The sequence below is a fragment of the Hemitrygon akajei genome, chromosome 14 (genome assembly GCF_048418815.1).
Source record: "Hemitrygon akajei chromosome 14, sHemAka1.3, whole genome shotgun sequence".
NCBI lineage: Eukaryota > Metazoa > Chordata > Chondrichthyes > Myliobatiformes > Dasyatidae > Hemitrygon > Hemitrygon akajei.
The window spans coordinates 87,847,401-87,859,408 of NC_133137.1; the positions used below are offsets into that span (position 1 = coordinate 87,847,401).

The 12,008-nt window shown below is 41.9% G+C and overlaps 1 protein-coding gene across 1 annotated transcript in view; it reads left to right on the top strand.

Annotated features, from left to right (window-relative positions):
• The window catches only part of itih5 (inter-alpha-trypsin inhibitor heavy chain 5), a 52,325-nt gene extending 40,874 nt beyond the window's left edge, over positions 1-11,451 (top strand). The window contains exons 10-13 of the mRNA XM_073066528.1: positions 2,188-2,241; positions 4,794-4,910; positions 5,671-6,048; positions 10,920-11,451. Of these exons, the coding sequence (XP_072922629.1) occupies positions 2,188-2,241; positions 4,794-4,910; positions 5,671-6,048; positions 10,920-11,218 (848 nt within the window). The 3' untranslated portion in view covers positions 11,219-11,451. The remainder of the gene's footprint in view (positions 1-2,187; positions 2,242-4,793; positions 4,911-5,670; positions 6,049-10,919) is intronic.
• Positions 11,452-12,008: the final 557 nt, after the last annotated feature.

A 12,008-nucleotide genomic window follows, 5' to 3' on the forward strand; every position in this document is an offset into this window, starting at 1 on the left:
AAACTGCAAATACACAAAAAAATGATAATAATAACATGCTGAATTAAAATACAAACTCAAAAGAAATCATACTTTACTATAAATACAAAAGTGATCCAGTTTTAGAGTCAGAAAACCATAAATTATATTATGACTGATCAGTTATTACAGATAGGACAATCCATAATAATGTCCAGATATAATAATACAGTATAAACAAGCAAGAACAAATTATTCAGTAGATGTAGCCATTCCAAACACACATAACTTACTGAAATCAAGGAGTGAAAAGAAACAGAAATATGCTGAATTAATAGAGGAAATTGCAAGACTATGGAACATGAACAAGATATACATTGTCCCAATAGTAATATCTACAACTGGTATCATCCCAAAGGCACTACACAATAGCATTAATCAATTAGGGCTACACAGTAATATCTATGTAAATCTTCAGAAAGCCACAATACTAGACACCACTGGAATAGTCCAAAACTTCTTAGCAATTGAGAAATTAGTGTGCTTGGCTGGGAAAAAAATTCTGATTTAATAATAATAATAATAATAATAATAATAATAATAATAATAATAATAATAACAACAACAACAACAATAACAACTAAATAGTATATAATATGGAGAGCTTGAGTTGTAGAGCCCTTGAAACTGAGTCCATAGGTTGTTGAATTTGTTCAGTGTTGAGATGAGTTAAGTTATCTGTCCCACTCAACTAGAAAATAGTGGAAGACATTAAAGGTCGGTGATGAGGCTACTCAATGCAGAGAATGCAGGCAGGTGCAGAAGGGGTGGGGAGCATATTTTCTATTTCTGCTGCAATGATAGCCATTTCCTATCAGATTCCTTTTTCTTCAGCTCTTAACCTTTTCCACCTATCACTTTCCAGCTTCATCTCCCCTTCCCCACCCGCTACCTTTCCCTTTCACCTGGCTTCGCCTATCACCTGTCAGCTTGTACTCCTTCCACTCCCACCAATTTCTTATTCTGTGTTCTTCTGCCTTCCTCTCCAGTTCTGACGAAGAGTCTTGGCCCTAAACGTCAACTATTTATTCCTCTGCATTGATGCTGCCTGATCTGCTGAGTTCCTCCAGCATTTTGTGTGTGCTACTCTGGATTTCCAGCATCTGCAGAATATGTTGGACAAGCTAGAGGCAGGAAGCATGTTCCTGATGTTGGGGGAGTCCAGAACCAGAGGCCACAGTTTAAGAATAAGGGGGTAGGCCATTTAGAACGGAGTTCAGGAAAAACTTTTTCTCCTAGAGAGTTGTGGATCTATGGAATGTTCTGCCTCAGAAGGCAGTGGAAGCCAATTCTCTGGATGCTTTCAAGAAAAAGTTAGATAGAGCTCTTAAAGATAGCAGAGTCAAAGGATACGGGGAGAAGGCAGGAACGGGGTACTGATTGTGGATGATCAGCCACGATCACATTGAATGGCGGTGCTGGCTCGAAAGGCCAAATGGCCTACTCCTGCACCTATTGTCTATTGTGTTTAAGGTATTAATGTCTTTGATAAGAACTGCTGTTTTACTGTAACATTTGTTGGACACTTGACAGAGGAATTGAAGTTCTGATAGGACAGTAGGAAATTATATTAAAGTCTTGATGAAGGGTCTTGGCCGGAAACATCGATGGTTTATTGTTCTCCATGGAATCTGCCTGACTTGCTGTGTTTCTCCAGAATTTCAGGTCAAAATTCAAAGTAAATTTATTATCACCATATACTACTCTGAGTTGTATATAATAATAATAATAATGAGAATTTGAGTTGTAGAGTCCTGGAAAGTGAGTGTTGCTCAAGATTTCCAGCATCTACAGAATCTCATGTTTTTGGAATTAGAGTGGTAATTTTGAGGATTACAGAAGCAAACTCGAAGGAGAAGAGGAGACAGCTGGTGGAAGCGAAGTATACAACATTGGAGCCGCAAAGGGAGACTGAAGTAATGTCTTAGTGAGGAGTTGGTTGTAATAACAGAGATCGGTGTCGAGGGAAGAGGAGGTGGAAAAGACCATGAGGAAAAATGGAAGAGCAATAGAAGAAGCAAAGCGCCGCATAATCAATTACATACAAGCTAACATTTTCGGTAATGGTTATAATTATCCTGCAGAAGTTAACACCAGCCAACTCCCAGATGTTAATTGTGCAAGAATTAAGTTTTAAAACTGATTTAACACTGACCTTTCTTAATCTAGACACTACCTCTTTAAGAAAGAAAAAGAAAACTGTGGTGATTTCAAAAACATCAGGTAAGAGGTAAAACTTTGAACAGCTACATTAAAGACTCATCAGCTTGTAATTTAGAACTGTCGTTTGAAGTTTTGCTGCAGTAGAGATTACAGTGTCAGAACCATCATTTCACCAGAGTGATAATTACCTAAGGTGTGTTAGTTTGAATTCGACTTCAGGAACTCCCTTCTAAGAGAATGCTGAAGAGTGTAGATCTCTTAATCTGTCATTCACTGTATAAAATCAGCTTGATGTGTACAGAAATATTTATTATACTAGCTAAACCAAAATATAGAGACCAAAATATGTATTCATACTTGACTATTCCTTAAGGAACTACTTAGAGCATAGAACACAGAACAGGTCCTTCAGTCCACAATATTGTACTGAACCAACTAAATTATTAATCAAATGGCCACCTAGCTAGTCCTTTGTGCCTGCACAATGTCCATGTCCTCCATTTCCTACACATTCATGTGCCACCCCAGACCCCCACTTCTCTTTGTGTAAAAAAACTTGCCCCACACATCATAAAGTCATAGAAAAGTACAGCACAGAAACACTCCTTTTGTCCCATCTGGTCCACGCCAAGCCATTTAAACTGTTTATTCCCATCGACCTGCAGCAGGATGATAGCTCTCCATACCCCAGCCATCCACGTACCTATCCAAACTTCCCTTAAACATTGAAATTGAGTTTGCATCCACCACTTGTGCTGGCAGCTCGTTCCACACTCTCATGACCCTCTGAGTGAAGAAGGTTCCATTCATGTTCCCCTTAAAACTTTTCACTTTTCGTCCTGAACTCATGGCCTCTGTTTGTATCCTCCCAACATCAGTGCAAAAAGCCTGCTTGCATTGCCCGTGCCTATATCCCACATAATTTTGTATACAGGTGCCCCCCGCTTTACGAATGTTCGCTTTACTCTACTTCGCTTTTACAAAAGACCTACATTAGTAACTTGTTTTTGCATTACAAAGAGGATTTTCGCTTTTTCGAAAATTTTTCCCGTATAAATGAATGGTTCTTCGCTTTACACCATTTCAACTTAAGAAAGGTTTCATAGGAACGTTCTACCTTTGTAAAAGGGGGAGGGAGACACCTGTACCTCTATCAAATCTCCTCACAATCTTCTACATTCCAAAGAATAAATTCCTAACCTATTCAATCTTCCCATATAACCCGGCAACATCCTTGTAAATTTCTCTGTACTCTTCCAACTTTAGTTACATCTTTCCTGCAGGTAGGTGAGCAGAACTGCACACAATACTCCAAATTGGGCCTCATTAACATTTTATACAAATTCAACATAACATCCCATCTCCTGATCTCAATTCTTTGATTTATGAAGGCCAATGTGCCAAAAGCTTTCTTTACAACCCCACCTACCTGTGACACCACTTCCATTGAATTATGGACTTTTATTCCCAGATCCCTTTGTTCTACCACACTCCTCAGTGCTCTACCATTTTCTGTGTTGGTCCTACTGAAGTGCAACACCTTGCACTTGTCTGAATTAAATGCCATCTGCCATTTTTACAGCCCATTTTGGGCTGCAAGCCATTATAATCTTCCTTGCTGTCCACCACACACCCCCCAGTCTTGGTGTCATCTGCAAATTTGCTGATCCAGTTAACCACATTATCATCTAGATCATTGAAATAGATGACCAACGACAATAGACTCAGCACCCATCTCAATCCACTAGTCACCAGTAGGGCAGAGAGGCAACCACCTACTACCACTCTCTGGTTTCTTCCACAAAGCTAATGTCTAATCTAATTTACTACCTTATCTTGAATGCCAAGCTACTGAACCTTCTTGACCAGTCTCCCATGTGGAACCTTGTCAAATGCCTTGCTAAAGTCCACGTAGACAGTATCTACTGCCTTGCCTTTTTTCAACTTTCCTGTAACTTCCTTGAAAAATTCGAGGAAGTTACACTGCCAATAGTAAGCTGCCAGAGTCCACTATCCTGGGCCAGTCTTTCAAGTTGTCCCTAACTGTAGTCCATCGAAGTTCCTTCCCCACCCAGTGGTGAGCTCTTTGGAGCTTCCATTGGTATTTCTGTAGAACTGGGTTTTTTCAAGATGCAGTTGAAAGCTCCATTTCCAATCCTTTTGCCGATGGGCTTGGGACAGTCCGTGGCAAAGTTAGAAAACTTTAGCCTCACTCTTAAATACCCTCTGAAATGGCCCAGTGAGTGACTCAGGTTGGGCAAGTGGTGATGGTGGATAAATGTGGACCTTTTCAGTGATGTCCAGGTCATGAAACATGGGAGGATAAAATCAAATAATTTCTGATGACTAGGTTGAATTGTCCGAATCAGAACTAGAATCAATACACTGACATACAGTATATCATAACATTTAACTGTTCTGCAGCAGCAGTACAGTGCAATATATTTTTAAATAAGCTTTAAATTACAATAAGAAATATATAAAACTTAAGTAGTGCAGGAAGATTACAAAAATATGAGGCAGTGTTGATGTGTTCACATTTGTCCTTTTACTGAACTTACTGCTGTTTGTTCACTCCCACTCATTCAAACTAGTGTTTCTTTATCATCCAGCTGATGGGGACCCACATTTTATTGCTGATTTCCCCTTGAGCAAATTGTCGGTGTGCTTTAACATAGATGGTCAGCCGGGAGATGTGCTCAGACTGGTGTCTGATCATGACAACTCAGGTAAGATGTTAGAGAAATCTTAAATGCTTGATTAATTCCTAAGATGGAGAATCATTGAATTATAAAGAAGATTTTCCATGTTATGCTCATAAAAAAACCTTTGTTCGACATATCTAACCCTTTTCTTTCCTTCCACATGTCTTCCTATCAAGTGTCTGTCTGATTTTTTTTAAATTAACGTTGTTATCAGACTCTTGAATAAACTTCTTGCAAAAACTCTCAAATGCTACTCAGAGCTCTCAGATGAATTCCTGATCTTCCAATGCACCGCATTGTGACCTTGGACCGTATTTGTCTACCTGCACTGGATCGATCAGAATCAGGTTTATCATCACTGACACATGTTGTTTTGAGATGGTGGTACAGCGCACATACATAAAAAAAATTCTATGTTATGTTGAAAAATCAAGTAAGTAAATAATGCAGAAAAGGGATAGTGAGGTAGTGTTCATGGACCGTTCAGATATCTGATGGCAGAGGGGAAGAAGCTGTTCCCAATATGATGAGTGTGGGTCTTCAGCTTTCTGTAGCTCCTTCCTGATGGTAGTAATGAGAAGAGGGCACGGCCCAGATGGTGAGGATCCTTAATGATGGATGCTGCCTTCCTGAAACACTGTCAACTGCTTTGTCGCCAACTAACATTGGCGGTGATGTCAAACAGGATGGGCACGATATTTTTCACCTCTTGATTCTTTTTGTCATGTCTTGAATTTCAGCATTGCACTGTCTAACAATCGTCTCGCTTTCCTGTTTCCGTAAGGTGTAACAGTCAACGGACAACTAATTGGAGCTCCGGCGCCTCCTAGTGGTCGTAAGAAACAACGGACCTACTTCAATACCATCACAGTCATTATCAGTAAACCCTCCCGGTCCTACATCCAAATCACACCCCACAACGTCATCATTGACAGTCGAGACAGGTTCATCCTATCGTGTGACAGAACAATTGAGGTGGAGAGTGAAGGTTTGGTGGTGTCCGTGACAGCAAAGTCCAATGTCACCGTGACAATAAATGATTACATCTCCTTTGTAATCCTGGTTCATCAGTATAAAAACCCGGCCCTATATCAGAAGGATCACCTTGGATTCTACATTCTCAACAGCAAAGGACTTTCCTCCAATGCCCACGGTCTCTTGGGTAAGTGACCTCTGAAAAATAAATTATACCATGCCTGCTGCTGTTTGATCTTTACAAAGTTTGTTAAGTTTTTTGGCCCATGCTGTTGCAAGTTCCATGAGACTTTGAGGAACTGACATCCAGATACAGTGTGTTTCAGTATGGGCAAAATATGAGGAACTTAGAATGGGATCCAGGTTGGCATAGACCAGTTGGGCTGAAGGGCCGTTTCCATGTGGTATAACTCTAAGGCTATGTCCACACTAGACCGGATAAATCTGTAACTGAAGCTTTTTCTCTTCATTTTGACCCTCCATCCACACTGAAACGGCGTTTTCCTCCCCCAAAAATGGAACTTTTCTAAAACGCTCACCAAAGTGTGTAAATCTGAAAATGCCGATCGGCCAGTGTAGTGTGGATGGGGTAACCAGAGCTTTTTAAAAATGCTGTCATGACGTGCTGAAACAGATGGTAGCGGCAGCACGGCATTTCATAGTTTGCTTGAACGCAACCTCCAACGTCACAACAACAATGGCGGACGGCTTCAGGAGACTGTCTTTGAGCAGAATGTTACTGCAGCTTTGCAGTATGACAGAGAATTTCAACCCCCCACACAATCTATTCAGAACAGACGGCAACGAGACTGAAGCCAGAAGAGTTAGAAAGGTACTCACCAAATACTTTGACCCATAACTTACTGAAAAAATAAGTATACTCACTTTGCCCTGTTTTCTGTCCTTGCTTGTATGAAGGTGGTTTACCTATTTATGCAAGTACTTCTCTGACAATAGATGTGTTACAGCCTAATGTAACATTGTATGGAAATACAAGATAACACTGATGCAGACATGTTTTATACATTGAACAAGGTGCTTTATTAATGTATTGTTTGTGCAAACATTCAATAGATGCAATTGTCACTATTTCCAAAATGTCATTTTTAAGTAGTAGCTTATGTTTGGCATACACGTGAAAATGTTAAGGCCAAAAAAGGAAAATTGGGAGTTTCACTTTTACTCAGGTTAAAAATAAAATTACTTTTGCCCAGTAACTCATTTTATTGACATGTTAAATACAGCAAAATGATACAGAAAGACATGGCAAAAGTAAAGGCAAACAAATGAGGTAAAAGCAAATTTCACTTTTGTCCAGTAACAAGCCTTACTGCATTTAGTTGTAGCTGTCGTCCCTTTCATCGGTGAAGAGACTATGGCTGTAGGAAATGTTTCCAGTACTGTCCGTGAACTCACTGTTGGTTGCTTTCATACAGTCCAGTATTTGTTTTTTTTAGTTCTAAGTCCTCCTGCGAAAGAGCCAACAGCTGTCTGTCATTTGGCAATTTCCTTATAAGTTTTTCTAGTTGGTAACTGGACAAACACGCACCCAGTCTTTCACGGCGAGATTCGACACCAAACATGTCACTTGTTTTCTGTAGATGTGTCCTGCGCATGCGCAGTAGGAGGAGATTCGCCCAAATACCTGCTTTAATGTGGACGGAGGTATTTTCAAAACGCCTGGTGTGGACGCCTATTGTTTTTATGCAAAACCAGCGTTTTCAAAATTATCCGGTCTAGTGTGGACGTAGCCTAAATTGAACAATTGATTTATTATTGTCACATGCACTGAGCTGCAATGAGAAGCTTTTGATTTGCATGCCATCCGTGCAATTCATTTCATCACAATCATGCATTGAGATAGCACAAAGGAAAACAATAACAGAATGCAGAATAAAATGTTACAGAGCAAGTGCAGTGCAGGCAGAATATAAGGTGCAAGGTCACAGTGAGGTAGATTGTAAGATGAAGAGTCCATCTTATCTTATTAGGGGATGGTTCAATACTCTTATAATATGTGGTAGAAGCTGAGCTTGAGCCTAGTTGAGTGTGTATCTTCTGACCAATAGGAGAGGGGAGAAGAGAGAATGTCTGGGGTGGGTGGAGCTTTCGATTATGCCGTCTGCTTTGACAAGACAATGAGAAGTGTAGACAGAGTCCATGGAGGGGAGGGTGGTTTCCATGATGTGCTGAGGTCTGTCTGCATTTCACTGCAGTTTCATGTGGTCTTGGGCAGAGCAGTTGCCAACCCAAGCCCTGATTGTTAGGATGCTTTTTATGGTGGATCAAAAAAAATCGGCGAGTGTCAAAGGGGACATGCCCGATTTCTTCAGCGAATGGTGTGATCAGCTGGAGATCTTTGGTTATGTCATCTGCTTTATCAAGGCAGAAGGAACTCTACGACTCTGTTCTAAATGTTCCTAAATGATTAGCAGAGATTGGTTTTGCTCGACCACATCTAACCAGCTCAGGGAGCCAGGGATGTGAACGGTAGTCCTTTGTGCAAATCTTTAATCTGCAGTCTACTGGTATCTCCATTTGGAATGGATTGGTAATTGGTATTTGGCTTATTTTTGTCACATGTTGAGAAACATTGAATGAACACAGATCATTCCATACATAAATACAAAAGGCAATGAATGCAGAATGTAATGTTGCATTTACAGAGAAAACTCAGTGCAGGAGAACAAAATTCAAGAGCCATGACAAGATAGACTGAGAGATCAGGAGTCCATCTTTATCTTGCAAGAGGTCTGCTCAGGACTTTTATAATGGAGGAATTGAAACTGTCCTTGAGGTTGATGGTACGTGCCTCCAAGCTTTCATGTCTTTGGCCGTATGGGGGTTGGGTGAGGAGAAGACACAATGACCAGGATGTCAAAGGTCAATGATTACGTTGGCTGCTTTCCTGAGGCAGTGGGAACAGCCTCAGAATAGAAGGACGTCCCTTTAGAAAAGAGAAGAGGAGGAACTTCTTAAGCCAGAAGATGGGGAATCTGCGGAATTCATTCTTACAGATGGCTGAGGAGGCCAAGTCTTTGGGTATATTTAAAGCATAGGCTGATAGGTTCTTGATTAGTAAGGGTGTCAAAGGTTATGGGTGGAATGCAGGGGAATGGGGTTGAGAGGGAAAATAAATCAGCCATGACTGAATGGTAGAGAAGACTCAATGGGCTGACTGGCCTATTTCTTATGTTCTTATGGTCCAACAACCACACGTTGGTTCCCACCGACTGTAGTGTTTGTGGGATAGTACTGGTCGCTGTGCAGTCAGACATGGCATCCTGAACTGGTTTGTTGTGTGGGCAATAATTTGCACATAAAATCATGGATCACCTTTGGACACCGTAGTGTGCACTCGACTGTGTGGTTTGCTTCGTCACTGGTATAAGAAGGTAGAAGGAGTAAACCAAGGAAAAATAACGTCTATTAGCAAATAATAGAGAGAGCAAATTAACCTTTGCTTTAAACCCATCACCCCAGAATGAGCTATTCTCTTTCATCTTCGTAGATTTGGCTGACATAGTGGATAAGTTACTGGACCACAAAAAACAAAAATATGTTAATTAAGAACATAAAAAGAACAGGGGGTTTAAAAAGTAAACACGGGGACATCTGCAGATGCTGGAAATTCAAGCAACACACACAAAATGCTGGTGGAACGCAGCAGGCCAGGCAACATCTATAGGGAGAAGCACTGTTGACGTTTTGGGCCGAGACCCTTCATCAGGACGAAGTGTCTCGGCCTGAAACGTCGACAGCGCTTCTCCCTATAGATGCTGCCTGGCCTGCTGTGTTCCACCAGCATTTTGTGTGTGTTGCAAAGAACAGGGGGTATTCTTCATAGCTGTTCCATCATTTAAGAGTATCTTTTACCTCAGGGGGCACCTCCTGTTTTAATCCCTGATCATTGAACGATTTTCAATTCCTGTTATTGTCTATAAGGAGTTTGTACCTTCTCCCCGTGACTGCCTAGGTTTCGTCTGTGTGCTCCAGTTTCTGCCCACAGTCCAAAGGTATACAGTTAGGGTTAGAGTTAGTAGGTTGTGCACTGGAAGCACAGCGACACACATGGGCTGGTCCCAGCACATCCTTGGGCTGTGATGGTTGTCAATGCAAAACAACATATTTCACGATATGTTTCTATGTAAGTGTGACAAATCAAGCTAATCTTTAGCTCCTGCTGGAAATACTGAGCGGGCCAGGCCGAGGCTGCACTGATGGAAGGGGAAGTTGTGGGATAAGAGAGGGGAACACTGTGGGAGTGGAGGGGTGAGGCAGAGAAATGAGGGAGGAAGAGGGAGGATAAGAAGTGCTGTGACGAGGAAGGGGCAACAGTCAGGGAGTGGAGGGATGAGGTGGTGGCAGGGCAGAGCAGACGGATGAGAAATGTACACACAGCGGGAGAGAAGGAATGAGGGAGGGACACAGGGAGATGAGGGATTGAGGGAGGGATGAGGGAAAGTGACACAGAAGGAGAGGGGGAATGTGGGAGGGGCATGGAGATGAGGGACGAGGGAGGGTCACTGAGGAAGAGGAGGGCTGAGGGAAGGTCACACAGATAGAGAGGCGGGATGGGAGGGTTGCACAGAGGGAGAAGAGGCCTGAGGGATGGACACACAGAGGGGTGAGGAGGGACACAGAGTGAGAGGATGGTTGAGGGAAGGATGAGGGAGGAGGGATGAGGATATACTACCCTGAGATTCATTTTCTTGCAGGCGTACATAGTAGAACAAAGAAACACAAAAGAATCAGTGAAAAGCTACACACAGAGACTGACTGCAGAAGAAGCCAAACTGTACAAAAGCAACTATAATAAATAAATAAACAAGCAAACAATGCTGAGAACCTGAGTTGTAGAGTCCTTGACAGACAGTGTAGGTTGTGGAATTAGTTGAGGTGAGTGAAGTTACTCAGGAGCCCGATGGCTGTAGTGTAATAACTGTTCCTGAACCTGGTGTGGGACCTTGGCTCCTGTAGGTGCTGTAGGACCTACGTCCATGCTACTTTGCTCTCTGAATCTATGGCTGACATATTTTGTCACTGTTCCTTCCACAGGCCAGTTCTTGTACAGCCATGTCCAGATCACAAATGCAACCAGACCTCCAAGTTGGCAAAATCAGGCTCTAATCCCGTCAGGAGAAAGTGAGGCGACCACAGGACCCGGAGTCTCGTTGAGCATCAAAGGCCGGCTGGTTCCAGTGGTGAGGAAACAGCGGTGGATTTACAATGGGCAGCACCGTGTTGACTGTTGGTTTGCAAAGAACAATGCTGCCCGTTTGATTGATGGATCATATGGAGATTACCTTGTGTCACATCTCTTTGACACAACTACAGGCAAATCCAATCAACTCTAACTTCACCGGCTGGAGGGGAATATGAAGTATAATTTTCTCCACTGCTCCTCGTTGGGTTCAATATATTTTAGGCTCTTGCACCATCATGAACATTATGCTTTGTTGTCTTGGTAACAACATAGTTTGCAAAATTGCACGAAAGGTGTTTTGAGATTTCATTAAAATCTCAGCCTCTAAGCTGTTTTGAGGTCTGGAAAACCTTTCTCCCAAATAAAGAGTCTTGTTTTTCTCCAGGATGGGTACACATTGTAGTTTCTGTCAATAAAATCAATCTGCTTTCTAATTAAGAATATAGTGGTCACCACGTATGTTTAACTCCACATATCCCCATTCCCACACCCACTGCAGTCAGGCTTGGCAAGATCGGACACATCCCTCAGTGAAATCTTCCATAAGACAAGTGCAGTCATTTCAGAGGCTAATGTTGCTGCCGAATATCCAAAATTAAATAATGGAATGTGTGAATTAGAAGTAGCAGCGGGCAATTTGACTTATTGGGTCTGTTTTGCTGTTGAGTAAGATCAATCCATCTTCTCTCATGTTAAATTTATGCTGTTAATTTTAAACTTCCCACCATTGCAATATAACTGTGACCATTGGCAGTATCTATACCCAACTCTGCTGTGAAAAAATATCAAAGACTTTGCCTCCCTCTCCCATTGATGGTGGTAAGCTCAGTTCCTCTGAGTATCAAAGTCATGGTGCCATGTGGTGCCACGGTAGCTCAGCGGTTGGCACGATGCTGCTAGAGTTTGGGGGTTTGCCAGAGTTCAGAGTTCAATTCTGGCGC